General features: G+C 43.2%; 1 protein-coding gene across 1 annotated transcript in view; it reads right to left on the reverse strand.

Annotated features, from left to right (window-relative positions):
• Nucleotides 1-1,880: 1,880 nt before the first annotated feature.
• The window catches only part of LOC124040168 (UBA-like domain-containing protein 1), a 32,242-nt gene continuing 14,444 nt past the window's right edge, over nucleotides 1,881-19,678 (reverse strand). The window contains exon 3 of the mRNA XM_046357086.1: nucleotides 1,881-3,092. Coding sequence (XP_046213042.1) covers nucleotides 2,760-3,092 — 333 coding nt within the window. The 3' untranslated portion in view covers nucleotides 1,881-2,759. The remainder of the gene's footprint in view (nucleotides 3,093-19,678) is intronic.

Raw genomic sequence — 19,678 nt, forward strand, 5'->3', positions numbered from 1 at the left:
GAACCATACTTAGGTAGCCTGTTTTCCCAGTTAGTTGTGGGTGGTTATTTTCTGTTTAGTGTTTGTTGCACCTGTCAGAACTGTTTCGGCTATTCTTTTTGTTATTTTGTAATCAGTGTTCAGTCAAAATAAATAATATGAACACGTACCACCCTGCACCTTAGTCTTCACCTTCTTCTAATGAATGCCGTGACACTGTGGGATCGTCTGAGACCAGCCACCTGAACAGCTGATGAAACTCAGGAGTATTTCTGTCTGTAATAAATCCCTCTTTGTGGGGAAAAAACTCATTCTGATTGGCTGGACCTGACACCCCAGTGGGTGGGCATATGCCCTCCCAGGCCCACCCATGGCTGTGCCACTGCCCAGTTATGTGAAATCCATAGAATAGGGCCTAAATGAAATTATTTCAATTGACTGATTCCCTTCTATGAACTGTAAATTAGTAAAATCTTGAAATTGTTGCATTTATATTTTTGTTCAGTATATATCAATCTCTCTACCCCTCTCGTCTCTAAATCTCCATCTCTCTTTCACCCACCAGCTAGAGTAAATTCAGTCACAACTAAAGAGACATACATCATACCTTGGAAGGTCAACATACAATATTTATTTAGGAACACAAAAAATGATAAGTTAATTATCAGGTAGTCCACAAATATTGTGGAAATGGTATATCAATACAGTCATACAGGGGGAAACCATCCCGAGACGCCCGGATTCAAACAAAATGGTGGATAAGGGATGAACTGAAACATTATTTTAGTCAATTTAAAGATGTTTTACTCATAATCATTATTATATTGTCCAAATAAGTTATTCCTAGTTTATTTATTTCTTCCTAAAAAAAAATATATATATATATTTCTAGCTAGGTTTTATTTTATATACTTTATTCAATTTAAATAACCCAATGACAACAGAACTGAATGGGGCCGACCCTGCATGTGAATATTGCCTTGAATCAATGCCTTTCATAGCCTGCTATAGGCAGGACCACGGTGCACGGGATGCCCAGTTGTATAATACTGCAATACAAATGATACGCCAGAGGGAATGGAAAACACCATGTAGACCGTCATTGTGAATAAGAATTTGTTCTTAACTGACGTGCCTAGTAAAATAAACGTTGAAATGTAGTATCCCCTACCCCCACAGCCAGAAACACATCTCGGTTTCATGTACGTTTGCTACAAAAAAACAGTATACATTATGAGCACATCATGCAAAGTGGCAAGTTCTGCTTTACAAATAGTATAGTAGTCTGTTTTTTCTGTAGATATTATTTTTCCCTCACCGATCAGCTCTTCCCAAACACAACCTAGAGAAACCCCGCCCACTCCCAAATCCCACCCACCAAGAAAAAAAAACATATTAAACTATAATATATCAAACCATGATTTTTATATAATACCCAAATCTGCAGAAACCTTGCAGTGGACAGTTCTATCTTCCAGACCAGGTTAATAGCAAAGCATCACCCCTCGTTGGAAAGAAAAGCTATAGCAGTGAACAATATTATCGTCAACATGAGCAAATACCAGAGCTGAAAAATCACAATTGGTTTAAAAAAAAAGTTCTGTGTTGTCAAACAGTTGAGAATCCCTGATAGGCTGAAAGAAGTCAGGTGACGACTAGGTGAGGTAAGAAGAGTCCCACCTTACGATGGGTAATGAAAACTAGGTCGCTGTTTCTTCTGCTCTGCTGTGCGTGTTTGTGTGAGATGGTAACACACTGCACACAAACACGTTCGTGATGAGTAGAGTATAAACACTGTACTGCCAGATCCCCTCTCTCCATGCAGTGCACACACTCTTTATACCATGTTCTATAAACATGCTGCCAGTCCCCTCTCTCCATGCAGTGCACACTCTTTATACCATGTTCCTAGTAGAGTATAAACACTGTACTGCCAGATCCCCTCTCTCCATGCAGTGCACACACTCTTTATACCATGTTCCTAGTAGAGTATAAACACTGTACTGCCAGATCCCCTCTCTCCATGCAGTGCACACACTCTTTATACCATGTTCCTAGTAGAGTATAAACACTGTACTGCCAGATCCCCTCTCTCCATGCAGTGCACACACTCTTTATAACATGTTCCTAGTAGAGTATAAACACTGTACTGCCAGATCCCCTCTCTCCATGCAGTGCACACACTCTTTATAACATGTTCCTAGTAGAGTATAAACACTGTACTGCCAGATCCCCTCTCTCCATGCAGTGCACACACTCTTTATAACATGTTCCTAGTATAGTATAAACACTGTACTGCCAGATCCCCTCTCTCCATGCAGTGCACACACTCTTTATAACATGTTCATAGTAGAGAAAAAAACACTTGGACAGATGAAAAGAAAAGAGAGAGCAGAAACAGTTGCTGCCTTTTAAGTCCTTGTCTCAGAAAACATCAGAAGTATAATCCTTGGACTTGAAGATTTTTTGTTCCATACATTTCTCTTATCTATGCATTTACTGAGAATATTTTTTTCTAAACAAAGATTTCAGTTGCTCTCTTTCTTATTACTAAGTGTGTGTACTTCTTTAAAAAAAAGTTTGATTTCTTATTTGCATTGTTTCCACTTCTTGAATTGTCCACGTTTAGTACTTGCTTGGTTTTTCTTGGTTTGTGTAGCTGTCTCTATCTCCACCCTACCATCCTCAAATGGAAAGAGACACACCTTCACTTTCCTCTTCTCATCCGTCTCCTCTACCCCCCCCCCTCCCCCACCCCAGGGCCGTCTAGTCCTGGCCCCTCATCTCTCGGCCTCCATGGCCACACTCGCCTTCTGTTCGGTGGCTGGGTGCTGGTGGGGGTTAACGGTGACCCCCGTGGGCCAGACTGCGGGGTTGGAGGGGGGCTGCGAAGGGGGCTGCCCCTGAGTCCAGAGTCCCTGACCCTGTGGGCCACTCATGGGCATGGGGAGTGGGGGCACGCCCCAGCAACCGTGTGGAGGAGGGGGAGAGGTGGCCATGGAGGCCATGGGGCTGCTGGAGGTGAAGCTCTCTGAGGCCTTCAGCCGGGAGAACATGGTGAGGGCATCAGGGAAGTTGGGCGGGGTGGCCGGTGTGTTGGCTGGGGTGCACATCTGGAGGAGAGAGATGGAGAGAGAGATTTTAGGGGGCGAGAAGACGTACGGAGGAGCACATCCATATACATCACACAATGTGATATCATTATCATTATCACACTTATCACTATACGTTTCACACTATCACTGCCGTGCATCCAGTTTGTTTCACACCATCACTACATCCAGGATGAGGATGCCTGTATATCTAAGCCTGTATAAGGTCCGTCCAAAACAGAGAGGGAAAGGTCGGGGGATCCTGTCCTCTCTCTCCCTGAGGATCCTGATGACATTCCTCTCCTCCTCTCTGTTCCTCCTCTTTGTTTTGTTCCTAACAACGTTTTTTGTTGTTGTTTTTTTGTACACATTACAAATATCAGGCACAAATATTCATTCTACAAATGATCAGCAATCAACAACTTACATCACTAAATCAAACACGTCCAACACAAAACAAAGCCCACCGGTAAAAACAACAGACTCCAAACACATGATCTCATAATGATTCAAGAAGATGTCATTATTTTTGTTAAGTAGGGATAATGTGTTAACTAGATGATTCAATTAAATCAATTATTTGTCATTTTGGTATAGAATTCTGGAATTGTTGATTGTGTATTTGTGTATTGATTGTGTATTTGGCAACAAGAACGTAAAAAAAATAATTTCAATAGTCTTGTCATCATCGCAATAGTAGCATAGTATAACCTTCATGTCAAAAACATGGGTAGTTGTCTAGAAGTTGCAAGGTTTTCCCAGAAATCTATCACAGACTTACACTCATACAGTAGAACCTAGTGTGTCAGATTTTCACCTTTTTTTTGCAGATAACACATATCAACATCGACAAATTTGGACAACATGGAATTACATGGATACTTATGTAAAATCTTAGGAGAGCATTTCCTTAAGTTTGTTTGGTATACAGTATTTGTAAGGCATCGACCAACATGTTACAATATTTTGTTTTACCTCGAGGCATAAATTGGTTCTTTGAATGGAAATGTGTCTTATGTATTTGTTACAAGATTTCTCAAGTAAGCCCATGCCTTCCAGACTGAGTTCTGGATAAGCTGTGATCACCATCAAAGCTAATATTATTTTTCATTAGAGCAATTAGACCACTTGGAATGGCTTTGATCACATAAATATACACTCTGAAAGGTATTGTAAACTCATTCAGTGTTATATTTCCCTATTAACAAGGTGACCCTGCGTGACCTCACATCATGTTAGCAGATCACCTGATTGTCACGGTGCCATCTGTGATAGTAGCTCCTTCAGTGACGACGATGGTGGTGTGGGTGAGGACAACAATGTCAGAAAGAACTCCCCCCTATCCAGCCAAAAACAACATGGACCAACCAACCAGCACCTCCCTGCAGGTCAGAAGCCAGGTCAGGTAGATTTAAACACTTCTTTCAGAACACACTCCTCAAAAGTGTTGAGGCAAAAACAAAAAGGATCTCACTCCAAGAGGCCTGGTTGGTCCAGGGCCAGTTTCCTTTACTCCACATAGATAGGCCTATTATTATAGACCTACTGTTTATAGCTGACCTCAACAACAAGCTGTTACACAGGCAGCCCCATAGACCTACTGTCTACGTCTGAAGGAGGGCTCAAAACTGGGGTGCCAGTTAAATATTTTTTTGTTGGTAAAATGTGTTTTTGTTTCACTTTTTCTTTATGATGCAGGTTTATTCAAACAGCAATGGGTACGCAACAATGGGCATGCAGACCAGGTTTATTCAAACAGCAATGGATACGCAACAATGGGCATGCAGACCAGGTTTATTCAAACAGCAATGGGTACGCAACAATGGGCATGCAGACCAGGTTTATTCAAACAGCAATGGGTACGCAACAATGGGCATGCAGACCAGGTTTTCAAAAAGTTTGGTCCGAAGTCTTGGTTAAATCTTTGCGACGCTCAATTCAGTTATCATGTGCTGTTTGAATGAACATTTCTAAATGCTTTCTCAAAAACACTTCCCAATTACAGTCCATTTTGATGGCAAGGTAGGCCTGCTTACCTGGCAGAATGATATCATGATGATTTGTATCAATTGTGGGGCATTTGGTTTGCTAACTCTGCCATCACACATTGTACAGTACGAAAACACCGCTAGCTAAACAAGGTCTCTAGCTACAATTGAATTAAAAGGGCACTCTACATGTTTCCCGACCTTAAAAGTGGTCTCCTTAAGCATTGTTGTGGATTTAGATCATCCAGATTTAGTAATTTTTCTATTAAAAAAGTGTGATTTTGAGACCGAATACCTCATAAACCTAGAAAAATGTTACTTCAAAAACTGAATTTATGAAAAGATCAAACACATTTTAAGAGCTCTACAACTGTAGTGTCTGTTTAAAAACGCTAACAATAACACCCTTTTTGAGATTGTGCAATCAATGTAATTGTGATACTGTCAAGTTAAAATGTAATTATTAGTGTATGGAGGGTAGGTCATTATAGGCTACTATAGCACTCAGATTAAAGATAACATTTAAATTATGCACGCATCATCCGCTTTCCCCGGCAAGTATTATTTACATGAGTCATTATTATCCTGGTTCTGTATGGAATGCAGATACATTATGAGACAGTTATTGTTGCCAAGTAGCGGTGAAAAAATGGTGCGACCAAATCATGTGCTGGTGCTATCAACTGAAAAGGTTTGTCTAAAGACCTGGAACTACAACTAGACATTATTACACAGCCTTTAACTCCCAACAGCAGGTAAACAAGGTCCAAAGAACAAAAGTAGTGTACGAAAAGCCCAACGCATGATGAATGCTCATTTTGAGAATGTGTCATGTATGCATCCAGATTTAGCCCCGATGAACGGCATGATATGAAGGGTGAGCATGTCTCTGTTGCCCTCTAACAGGAAGTGCTGTGTCATGTCTCCGGTCTATTTCCTGTCCTATGTGTAAAGAGACACCCTGCAGCGAGAGGTAACTTCCTGTCCTTCATGGTTACCCCCTCTACTTCCTCCCTATTCACTCTACTCAGATATCTAACACAGCCACCGTTAAATGGACCACCCCAGATTGTTTTACTGCTGAGCTCACATATGCCCTTCACACGCACACGCACACGCACACACACACACACACACACACACACACACACACACACACACACACACACACACACACACACACACACACACACACACACGCACACGCACACGCACACGCACACGAGCTGGAACGATGAACCGAACAATGTATGACACCGGCCATACCGATTATTTTTGCTGATATTTTTAGTAGCCTATACTAGAGAAATGTGAAGTTTGACATTTATCAAGTTTGCTAACATGGATGATTGTTAATGGGACAATTGATTGCTACAACCATCAAATTACTAGAAAAAACTGTGATGTACATTAATAAATGTATCATTCTATTTATCGTTATCGCATCAATTCAGAGAATTTATCGCAATATGTATTTTGGTCCATATCGCCCAGCTCTAACGCACGCACACAACAGGACAGAGTGATTATGTATTGCTCCATTGGGAAAATGATCTGTTCTCAGTGTAGACAGCACACTGTAGAGGTCTAGTCTCTGTGCCCTCAACCTAGCAGTCATTGTCTAGGTGCTGCTTTTGTTTATCCAAAAAAAACGAAGCAGGCCTAGCCTAGATGTTTTCGGTGCAGTCCCAAACAATGTCAATATGTCCTAAGATGAAGCACATGCTCAGAGAAACTATATGTACAGTTTATTCCCACATATCAGTGGTAGCCAGGCAGCACACACAGGCTAGGACTGTGCAGACTGCAGCATTAAGGGCCTGCTGTAAAGCCATAGTAGCTTGATTAGGCTGGCAGCAGATTAAAACTAGGAGGTGTCTGTCTGTGAAGGACACAGTCAGGTAATACTTCAAAAGGCTGCTGGGACAGTGGGTGTGGGCAAAGCATCAAATCCGATTGGCTGAGGTGACTGGGGCCAGTGCATTTAAAATGAGAAAAGCACATTCATGCATGCGCATTTGGGGAAGGGAAAGGCATACCTAGTCAGCTGCATAACAATGCATTCAATGGAAAAGTGTCTTCCACATTTAACCCAACCCCTCAGAAGCCATTTTTTTCATTCAATCAGGGGGAAATGGATGTTACTTAAACTAAGCGAAATGCATGTTACCAATCGCAGCATTCATTATTTAGAGAACTGGTGAAAATTTGTTCTAGGAGTGTGTTCTAAACACGGAAAACACTGAGGCGTTGCCTTGGGGATGGTCCGTTGCTATGAGGAAGACAGACCTGGTGGTGATGGATAGGACTAGAGCAAGCTTAGACACATCTGTCATTAACTTTCTACAGATCTGTTTACTGAGTACAGTTTACTGTGGACTCCAATCTGACGTTTCACCCTGCACTGCTCTAGACATGCCTGCCTGTCTGTCTGTCCAACCAGCCCTCCACTTTGGTGAAGCTTAAGCCTCAGTCGCTCACTCCTCACTGCTCTCTCTGTGCTTCTCCTTGCAAGACTGATGAGCAGTCATTTCCAGTCTGACCGACAACATTCCTGAGTAAAACCCTGTTTACAGGGAGCAATTTGTATTGAATTTGAAAGGAGAAGCAGATATTCCTCCCTATAACTATCCAGCCTGCATTCATAGACTGGAGGGGTTCAAACGTTACCCCTCTGCCTTGAAACGTCAGATGAATGCTGCAGCCCTGCATATGATTCAACCACATGTTACAGGTCTCTGTCTCTCCTTTTGGTAGCTGTTTCATGTCATCACCTGCAGACAGATCCATTAGTTTAACTAGATAACCACAAAGCTCTGGGTAGAAGTTGCCCTTAGGCACAGACCTAGGATCAGTTTACCCTCCCCGAATCCTAATGCTAATCATTAGGGGGAAAACATCAAACTGACCATAGATCAGTGTCTAGGAGTAACTTCACCTTTCACCATCATTATCTTTCCCGCCACCCACATTTCTGCTATTTTTTTGTTTTATTTAACCTTTATTTAACTAGGCAAGTCAGTTAAGAACAAATTCGTATTTACAATGCCGGCCTACCCCAGCCAAACCCGCAATTGGCACAATTGGCCCAGCGTCGTCCGTGTTTGGCCGGGGTAGGCCGTCATTGTAAATACGAATTTGTTCTTAACTGACTTGCCTAGTTAAATAAAGGTTAAATAAAACATTTTAAAAAATCAATCCTAACCCGGACGACGCTGGGCTAATTGTGCGCCACCCTACGGGACTCCCAATCACGGCCAGTTGTGACACAGCAAGGAATCAAATCAAATTGTATTTGTCACATGCACCGAATACCTTACAGTGAACTGCTTACTTACAAGCCCTTAACCAACAATGCAGTTAAGAAAAATACATGTTAAGTGAAAAAAATAAAAGTAAAAAATAATTAAAGAGCAGCAGTTAAATAACAATAGCGAGGCTATATACAGGGGGTACCGGTACAGAGTCAATGTGGAGGCTATATACAGGGGGTACCGGTACAGAGTCAATGTGGAGGCTATATACAGGGGGTACCGGTACAGAGTCAATGTGGAGGCTATATACAGGGGGTACCGGTACAGAGTCAATGTGGAGGCTATATACAGGGGGTACCGGTACAGAGTCAATGTGGAGGCTATATACAGGGGGTACCGGGAGTCAATGTGGAGGCTATATACAGGGGTACCGGTACAGAGTCAATGTGGAGGCTATATACAGGGGGTACAGAGTCAATGTGGAGGCTACAGAGTCAATGTGGAGGCTATATACAGGGGGTACCGGTACAGAGTCAATGTGGAGGCTATATACAGGGGGTACCGGTACAGAGTCAATGTGGAGGCTATATACAGGGGGTACCGGTACAGAGTCAATGTGGAGGCTATATACAGGGGGTACCGGTACAGAGTCAATGTGGAGGCTATATACAGGGGGTACCGGTACAGAGTCAATGTGGAGGCTATATACAGGGGGTACCGGTACAGAGTCAATGTGGAGGCGATATACAGGGGGTACCGGTACAGAGTCAATGTGGAGGCTATATACAGGGGGTACCGGTACAGAGTCAATGTGGAGGCGATATACAGGGGGTACCGGTACAGAGTCAATGGGAGGCGATATACAGGGGTACCGGTACAGAGTCAATGTGGAGGCTATATACAGGGGGTACCGGTACAGAGTCAATGTGGAGGCTATATACAGGGGGTACCGGTACAGAGTCAATGTGGAGGCTATATACAGGGGGTACCGGTACAGAGTCAATGTGGAGGCTATATACAGGGGGTACCGGTACAGAGTCAATGTGGAGGCTATATACAAGGGGTACCGGTACAGAGTCAATGTGGAGGCTATATACAGGGGGTACCGGTACAGAGTCAATGTGGAGGCTATATACAGGGGGTACCGGTACAGAGTCAATGTGGAGGCTATATACAGGGGTACCGGTACAGAGTCAATGTGGAGGCTATATACAGGGGGTACCGGTACAGAGTCAATGTGGAGGCTATATACAGGGGGTAGTCAGAGTCAATGTGGAGGCTATGTGGAGGCTATATACAGGGGGTACCGGTACAGAGTCAATGTGGAGGCTATATACAGGCTATATACAGGGGGTACCGGTACAGAGTCAATGTGGAGGCTATATACAGGGGGTACCGGTACAGAGTCAATGTGGAGGCTATATACAGGGGGTATATACAGGGGTACCGGTACAGAGTCAATGTGGAGGCTATATACAGGGGGTACCGGTACAGAGTCAATGTGGAGGCTATATACAGGGGGTACCGGTACAGAGTCAATGTGGAGGCTATATACAGGGGGTACCGGTACAGAGTCAATGTGGAGGCTATATACAGGGGTACCGGTACAGAGTCAATGTGGAGGCTATATACAGGGGGTACCGGTACAGAGTCAATGTGGAGGCTATATACAGGGGGTACCGGTACAGAGTCAATGTGGAGGCTATATACAGGGGGTACCGGTACAGAGTCAATGTGGAGGCTATATACAGGGGGTACCGGTACAGAGTCAATGTGGAAGCTATATACAGGGGGTACCGGTACAGAGTCAATGTGGAGGCTATATACAGGGGGTACCGGTACAGAGTCAATATGGAGGCTATATACAGGGGGTACCGGTACAGAGTCAATGTGGAGGCTATATACAGGGGGTACAGGTACAGAGTCAATGTGCGGGGGCACCAGTTAGTCAAGGTAATATGTACATGAATGTAGGTAGAGTTAAAGTGACTTTGTTGTCCTTAAGCCATTTTGCCAACTTTGGAAGTATGCTTGGTAGGTATCCCAGGTATCCTGTGTGTGTGTGTGTATGTATCCTGTGTTCTTTCCTCTCCTTCTCCCCTCACAGGTGAAAATCATCACTCCCCAATCAGTCACCAATCAATCATCAATCAGAAGACACACCTCCTCCTGTTTCCTACCCAATCACAGTTGCTTTCCCTTGATTTAAAAACCCTGTCAGTTGTTTGCTCTGCAGCTCAATCGCTCTGTAAATGCCATATGTCTGTAGAGTGCTGGTTCACTCGCTCTTACTATGTCTCGCTCTTTATGTATTGAGCTATATTTTGGTTTAGTACCTCCATATCACTTTGTCCTATTGTTTTTGGTTATTGTGTTTGAGTGTTTGTTTGATGGTGGGAAAAGGGGGAAAGAAGACAAGTCGCCCATGGGCATACACTACCCGTAGGTGAACTTGTTAAATACACTAGTTAGACCTGGGTGGACCACCCACTGTATTTTTGGTTAATTAGCTGTTGTTGAAATAGGCTGGTCTAGCTTAGGGGTGTTTTTGGATGCTTATTGTTTCTTTCCTTGGGTCCAGCTCAGACCTTCACAAGGTCCTTTGCTGTTGTTCTGGGATTGAGTTGAACATACTTTGGTGTGAAAAGTGCATCTCCAGGAGACAGAACGTGTCTCCTTCCTGAGCGTTATGACGGCTGCGTGGTCCCATGGTGTTTATACTTGCATACTATTCCTTGTACAGATGAACGTGGTACCTTCAGGCATTTGGAAATTGATCCCAAGGATGAACCAGACTTGTGGAGGTCTACAATTGTTTTCTGAGGTCTTGGCTGATTTCCCCATGATGTCAAGAAAAGAGGCACTGAGTTTGAAGGTAGGCCTTGAAATACATCCACAGGTCATATATCCCATTCATATTACCTTACGTACATATTCTTTATCCCCTTACACTGTGTATAAGACAGTAGTTTTGGAATTGTTAGTTAGATTACTTGTTGGTTATCACTGCATTGTCGGAACTAGAAGCACAAGCATTTCGCTACACTCGCATTAACATCTGCTAACCATGTGTATGTGACAAATAAAATTTGATTTGAGGTACACCCACTTGACTCAAATGATGTCAATTAGCCTAACAAACTTCTAAAGCCATGATGACATTTTCTGGAATTTTCTAAGCTATTTAAAGGCACAGTCAACTTAGTGTATGTAAACTTCTGACCCGCTGGAATCGTGATACAGTGAAATAGTCTGTAAACAATTGTTGGAAAAATTACTTGTCATGCTAGATGTCCTAACTGACTTGCCAAAACTATAGTTTGTTCACAAGACATTTGTGGAGTGGTTGAAAAATGAGTTTATGACTACAACATAAGTGTTTGTAAACTTCCAACTTCAACTGTATGTACGTACGGTCACAGTGGGGACGACATCATCGATGCACTTACTAAGCCAGACTGATGTGGTGTACTCCTCAATGCCAACTGATGAATCCCGGAACATATTCCAGTCTGCTAGCAAAACAGTCCTGTAGCTTAGCATCTGCTTCATCTGACCACTTTTTGACCGAGTCACTGGTGCTTCCTGCTTAAGTTTTTGCTTTTAAGCCGGAATTAGGAGGATAGAATTATGGTCAGATTTGCCAAATGGAGAGCTTTGTCGAACCAGGGTCTGTAGTGACGCCTCTAGCACTGAGATGCAGTGCCTTAGACCGCTGCTCCACTAGGGAGCAATGTCGTGTTCACATGCTAGTTGGAACTAGGAAACTGACATTTCTCTTCTTGCTAACTGGTTGTACTTTTACACGTGCCACTTTTAATTGGTTGTAGTTTTACACTTGCAACGTTCAATTAGGAGATTTCAGAGATTCGTAGTTCCGATTAGCACTAACACGGCATGAATCCCTGTCCAATGAATTCCCTCGCTCAATAAATAAATATTCAAACAATTTGCAAGAGCCTTGCAATAAGCAGTGGAATGTGCAGCAGCATAATGGAGAATGGTGCAGGGTTGTTAAAGAGTTCTGTTCCAAAGTCATTGCCCTGTGTTGTGACTAGAGGTCGACCGATTATGATTTTTCAACACCGATGCCGATTATTGGAGGACCAAAAAAAAGCCGATGCCGATTTTTATATTGTAATAATGACAATTACAACAATACGGAATGAACAATGAACACTTATTTGAACTTAATATAATAAATCAATAAAATCAATTTAGTCTCAAATAAATAATGAAACTTGTTCAATTTGGTTTAAATAATGCAAAAAGAATACTTGAAGAAAGTAAAAGTGCAATATGTGCCATGTAAAAAAAGCTAATGTTTAAGTTCCTTGCTCAGAACATACGAAAGCTGGTGGTTCATTTTAACATGAGTCTTCAATATTCCCAGGCAAGAAGTTTTAGGTTGTAGTTATTATAGGACTATTTATCTCTATACCGTTATTATTTCATATACCTTTTGACTATTGGATGTTCTAACAGGTACTTTAGTATTGCCAGCCTAATCTCGGGAGTTGATAGGCTTGAAGTCATGAACAGCGCTGTGAAGCAAGCATTGCGAAGAGCTGCTGGCAAACAGAGTGCTGTCTGAATGAATGCTTACGAGCCTGCTGCTGCCTACCACTGCTCTGTCAGACCAGACTTATTTATAATATAATAACACACAAAAAAACTAGCCTTGGGTCATTAATATGGTAAAATCCATTTAGAAAACAAAATGTTTATTCTTTCAGTGAAATACGGAACCTTTCCGTATTTTATCTAACGGGTGGCATCCATCAGTCTAAATATTCCTGTTACATTGCACAACCTTCAATGTTATGTCATAATTATGTAAAATTCTGGCAAATTAGTTCGCAATGAGCCAGGCGGCCCAAACTGTTGCATATACCCTGACTCTGCGTGCAATGAACACAAGAGATGTGACAATTTCCCTAGTTTAATTTTGCCTGCTAACTTGAATTTCTTAACTAAATATGCAGGTTTAAAAAAAATATATCCTTCTGTGTTTTGATTTTAAGAAAGGCATTGATGTTTATGGTTCAGTACACATTGGTGCAACGACAGTGCTTTTTTTTTCTCGAATGCGCTTGTTAAATCAGCCATTTGGCGAAGTAGGCTGTTATTCAATGATAAATCAACAGGCACTGCATGGATTATATGCAATGCAGGACAAGCTAGATAAACTAGTAATATCATCAACCGTGTGTAGTTAACTAGTTTTGTTAAGATTAGATAAGTGTAATGCTAGCTAGCACCTTACCTTGGCTCCTTGCTGCACTCGCATAATAGGTAGTCAGCCTGCCACGCAGTCTCCTCATGGAGTGCAATGTAATCGGCCAAGATCGGTGTCCAAACATGCAGATTACCGATTGTTATGAAAAGTTGAAATCGTCCCTAATTAATCGGCCATTCCGATTAATCGGTCGACCTCTAGTTGTGACAGAGTCATTGACTGAAGCAGGATGGTCTGTTTGAGTGGGCGATACATCTTCTCAACAGAGTAGCTTCTGCTCCTTGTCTCCTCTCCTTCATCAGCACTGCTTTCACCTGTCCAGTCCTTTCAGGTCAGTGCAATTACAGGAAAGGAGATAAGCAATATAATTAACCTTAGACTATTGGGATGCTTCCTCTGACTATCAGGAACCCTTAGGGCTAGGTGACTAGGATGTCCTGTAGTTCATATAATATTATGGTAGTTAATGTAATTACATGGTTGGTAATGGAATAATTGATGATTCTCTGTGTACCACCGTAAAACGACAGACAACCTGATAAGACATGATGATGTACAGACTGGCAACGGTGTCTGAATGATAGAAACGAGAGAGACATGAGAGAGAACGGTATAGAGATAGGGAGGAGAGTACTGTATCTGTTAAATGTTTAAAGTAGGAGTGTTCAGTTCTACTACGCAGCACATTTGCAGTGTTCTTTGTTCACACTGCAGCTCTGACAATCATACTGCTTATGATCATATGCAAACAACAAAAATCGTATATTAAACATTCATGAAAATACGTGTCGTACATGATTTAAAAGCTTAACACAAGCATTACGTACATCTTCTAGCCAAGCAGAGGTGTCACAAGTCAGAAATAGCGATAAAATAAATCACTTACCTTTGAAGATCTTCATCTGGTTGCAAACACAAGGGTCCCAGCTACATAACAAATGGTCCTTTTGTTCGATAAAGTCCTTTATATCCCAAAAAAGTCTGTTTCATTGGCGCGCTTGACTCAGGAATTCACCGGTTTCCCTCGTTCAAAATGCATACAAATGAATTCCGTAAGTTACCAATTAACTTCTTCCAAACATATCAATGTTCCTAATCAATCCTCAGGTACCCTAATATGTAAATGAATGATACAATTTAAGACGGAGAATCCCAGAGACAATTACTGGAGATAAATAATGAAGTACGCGCCCTCACCAGAATGCGCAACAAACACTACCGCCAAAATGGGAGCCACTTACTAAACTACTTCTAGCTAATTTTTCAAAAAACAAGCCTGAAACTCTTTCTAAAGACTTGACATCTAGTGGAAGTCCTAGGAACTGCAATCAGAGGTATTCCTTTTATATTACGTGGACAACCATAGTAACCAAGGGTGAGCTGAACAAAACAAATTCTGGATGGATTGTCCTCTGGTTTCGCTTGCCATATCAGTTCTGTTATACTCAGACATTATTTTAATAGTTTTGGAAACTTTAGAGTTTGCTATCCAATACTACCCATTATATGCATAGCCTAGCTTCTGGGCCTCAGTAACAGGCAGATTACTTTGGGCACCTCATTCATCCAAACTTCTGAATACTGCCCCTAGCCCGAAGAAGTTCAACTGTAATTTTTCTCTTGGTTTTCCGTTAAAACAATACAAAAACTTCATAAAATTCCACATCAATTCACAATGCAGCTGTGCTGCTGCCAGCAACGGTTTGGGACTTACAGAATTGCACCTAAACAACTAACTACGCCTTTAACTTCTCAAAGTATTGACTTTGCTACTGCTGCTGTTCTTTCTCTGCCATTCTTCCAACTGTTAACGACAATGACGTAGTGGTGGAGAGTCGACTCCAAAATAATTGATTCCTTGACTCCTTACACATCGACTCCCGGTGTCGACTCCCATTTCGACTCCCAGGACTCCTAAGATTTTATATTTTTGGAAGAGAGGAGATTGATTAGTTGCCATAATTCAGAGAACAGAAACACTCGCATCTTCCATTGCGAGCTAACTAGGGGCTCAGTATAGGCAGGTCAGCCACCAGGCAGACAGTCAGCACCTACGCCTATCTATTGGTAATCAAAAGCTGTATCACTCAATGGAATGCTGCATCTCACAATTTCTTGGCTTGCAATGTCTCGCAACTTCAGTAAAGCTGGGCCTATCATCAATGGAAAAACCTAGGATATTCTACACGGAACAAACCAACGACCGAACACTCACTCGCATTAATTAGCAAAGATAAAGAGAACGGCAAGCCAGTGCAAGGTAGAGAGAGGAGGGGGTAGACTGTGCATTCGGAAAGTATTCAGACATTTTGTTACGTTACAGCCTTATTCTAAAATATATTCAATTGTTTTTTTTTTCCTCATCAATCTACACACAATACCCCGTAATGACAAAGCAAATACTGTTTTTTTGGAAATTGGAGCAACTGTACTATACCCTTTTATTCGGTACTTTGATGCACATTTGGCAGCAATTACAGTAGAGTATGACGCTACAAGCTTGGCACACCTGTATTTAGGGAGTTTCTCCCATTCTTCTCTGCAGATCCTCTCAAGCTCTATCAGGATGGATGGGGAGCATCGCTGCACAGCTATTTTCAGATCTCTCCTGAGATTTTCGATCTGGTTCTAGTCTGGGCTCTGGCTGGGCCACTCAAGGACATTCAGAGACTTGTCCCAAAGCTATTCCTGCATTGTCTTGGCTGTGTACTTAGGGTTGTCCTGTTGGAAGGCAAACCTTCACCCCAGTCTGGGGTCCTGAGCACTCTGGAGCAGGTTTTCATCAAGGATCTCTCTGTACTTCACTCTGTTCATCTTTCCCTTGATCCTGACTAGTCTCCCAGTCCCTGGCGCTGAAACACATCCCGACAGCATGATACTGCCACCACCATGCTTCACCTTAGGGATGGTGCCAGGTTTCCTCCAGACGTGAAGCTTGGCATTCAGGCCAAAGAGTTCCATCTTGGTTTCATCAGACCAGAGAATATTGTTTCTCATGGTCTGAGAGTCTGTTAGGTGCATTCTGGCAAACTCCAAGTGGGCTGTTATGTGCCTTTTACTGAGGAGTGGCTTCCGTCTATCCACTCTACTATAAAGGCCTGATTGGTGGAGTGCTGCAGAGATGGTTGTCCTTCTGGAAGGTTCTCCCATCTCCACAGAGGAACTCTGGAGCTCTGTCAGAGTGACCATCGGGTTCTTGGTCACCTTCCTGATCAAAGCCCTTCTCCCCCGATTGCTCGGTTAGGCCGGGCGGCCAGCTCTAGAAAGAGTCTTGGTTTTTCCAAACTTATTCCCCTTAAGATTGATGGAGGCCACTGTATTCTAGGGGACCTTTTCTAGTACCCTTCCCCAGATCCTCGACACAATCCTGTCTCGGAGCTCTACGGACAATTCTTTCGACCTCATGGCTTGGTTTTTGCTCTGACATGCACTGTCAATTGTGGGACCTTATATAGACAGGTGTGTGCCTTTCCAAATCATGTCCAATCAATTGAATTTTCCACAGGTGGACTTCAAGGTTCAAGGTTTCTGCCCTAGCACTACACAGCTGATTCAAATAATCAACAAGCTTTGATCATATGAACCAGCTGTGTAGTGTTACATCAACTAAACGTGCACCACTTGGGGTCCCGAGGACCGAGTTTGGGAAACGCTGGTTTAAACGTTCACACCCCTAACATGCTGACCAGTCCGGACACGTCGCAAATTCAATTTAGAAATCCATGTTATTCAATTATTGCACCCACACTGCTCGCACGGGCCAACGAGCGTCTGCGACACCAAGGGCTAAAATAGAATTCCTTCCTATTTGATGCAGATCGCGCTGAAAGTCCTGCCTCTCCCATCTCCTCAATGGTTTATAGAAGCAGGTACCCATGTGCCATCTCCTCATTGGTTATACCCACGTGGGTGACTGAAAGACTAACTGTTTTGCCGGTAGTCGTGGTAATACAATGAACGTTTAGATGCGATCACCATATGAGTTAAACAATGAAAAGGCCTGGAAGGAGGAGAGATGACTAGAAACGATTCGGTTGGCCGTTTTTATGTGTGGATGAATTGTTGGAGTAGAAGTCCTTGTGCATTTCAGGTAAAATAACAACTCAATGTTTATATCCCAGGACAAATTAGCTAGCAACAGGATAAATTAACACTAACTAGCTAAATTGCCATACATGTTTAATGATTTTTGACCTGTCTCCAAATTAATGTCATTGATTCAGAGTTTGTTTTGATATTTTTACCTGCGTGTCGTGATCGTGTTTGGTGTGGGGGGGGGGAATCTATGTATGCACAATAGCGCAAGATGGCGCACGTGCGCAGCCGGTTTGGGTTCCGTGTGATTAGAACCTGAGTCAACGTGAGAAACGGCCTATAGATTCATTGCTAGTTAGCCTAAATACCCTGGTAAGTCAGTCAGTCAGGCCTGTAGAACTGATATTCAGCAACACAGTCTGGGATTTTCCATGATCCTTCACAGACACTGTCAGCTGACCCAATGAACACTCACAGTTACAGGTTGGGAAAAGTGTGTGTGTGTGTGAAACCAAAGAGAACACCACTGCTAATGAACACATCTGCGCCTCGCATTCCCCCACATGTCTTCAGTCACTGTGTCGCCTGAGCCAGCCAGCCTGCCTGCGTGTGTGTGTGCCTGTGTGTAGGTGTGGTTAGCCAGGCCCAGTGTTCTCGGAAGCGGTGCTCTTGGAAACACGCAGGGCAGCATGCTGGAACATGCTGAGCTCAGGCCAAGGCTCTTCTGATGTGGCTGACTGCCTGGCACTGTGAAAGGCACAAGGAAATACTATACACACTGTGTGGCCTGAATCACAAGATGGCGCCGTGTGTGTAGGTAATAATGTTTCTCGCATTATTACCTACAGTCCTAAATAACTTTTGGATATCAGATCGCCGGTCACTCTCCAGCATTGTGTCACTCTCCAGCATTGTGGTCACTCTCCAGCATTGTGGTCACTCACCAGAAATGTGACTTTCCTGAATTGGATCCCATGTTCTTACCCCCAACCAGCGAGGTTCTCTGTACATAGCACGGACAGGAAGAAAGAACTCTCCGGGAAAAAGAAAGGTGGAGGTGTATGTTTTATGATTAACTACTCATGGTGTGATTGTGGTAATGTACAGGAACTCAAGTCCTTTTGTTCTCCAATGTGAGTAAGACATTTAAGTGTGTTAACCCTCGCAAGACTGCAGGCCCAGCCAGACTGTATCCCTAGCCGCATCCTCAGAACATGTGCAGACCAGCTGGCTGGAGTGTTCAGACATTTTCAATCTCCCCATAACCCAGTTCATTGTCCCCACCTGCTTCAAGATGTCCACTACTGTTCCTGTACCCAAGAAAGCGAAGGTAACTGAAATAAATGACTATGGCCCTGGAGCACTCACTTCTGTCATCATGAAGTGCTTTGAGTCTAGTTAAGGATCATATCACCTACACCTTGCTCAGCCCTCTCCTGTACTCCCTGTTCACCCATGACTGCGTGGCCACGCACATCTCCATCATCATGTTTGCAGACAACACAACAGTGGTAGGCCTGATTACCAATAACTACGAGACAGCCTAGAGGGAGGTGAGTTCCCTGGCGGAGTGGTGCCAGGAAAATAACCTCTCCCTCAATGTCAACAAAATGAAGAAGCTGATTGCTGTCTCCTGAAGTCGACAGAGGGAGCACGCACCCATCCACATTGACAGGGCAGCTGTGGAGAGGGTGAAAAGATTCCAAGTTCCTTGGCGTGCACATCACTGACAACCTGAAATGGTCCATCCACACAGACAGTGTGTTGAAGAAGGAGCAACAGTGCCTCTTTAACCTCAGGAGGTTGAAGAAATTTGTCTTGGCCCCTAAGAACATAAACTTCAACAGATGCACCATTGAGAGCATCCTGTCGGGCTGAATCACTGCCTGGTACAGCATGTGCACCGTCCGCAACCGCAGGGGACTCCAGAGGGTGGTACAGTCAGCCCAACGCATCACCTGGGGCACACTGCCTGCCCTCTAGGACATCTACAGCACTCGGTGTCACAGGAAGGCCAAAAAGATCAAAGACCTCAGTCATGTAGAAGGTGGAGACATTAGAGAAGCCGTTTTCTCGGTCCAAGTTTTGATG

Source organism: Oncorhynchus gorbuscha, linkage group LG07 (genome assembly GCF_021184085.1).
Source record: "Oncorhynchus gorbuscha isolate QuinsamMale2020 ecotype Even-year linkage group LG07, OgorEven_v1.0, whole genome shotgun sequence".
Lineage (NCBI taxonomy): Eukaryota > Metazoa > Chordata > Actinopteri > Salmoniformes > Salmonidae > Oncorhynchus > Oncorhynchus gorbuscha.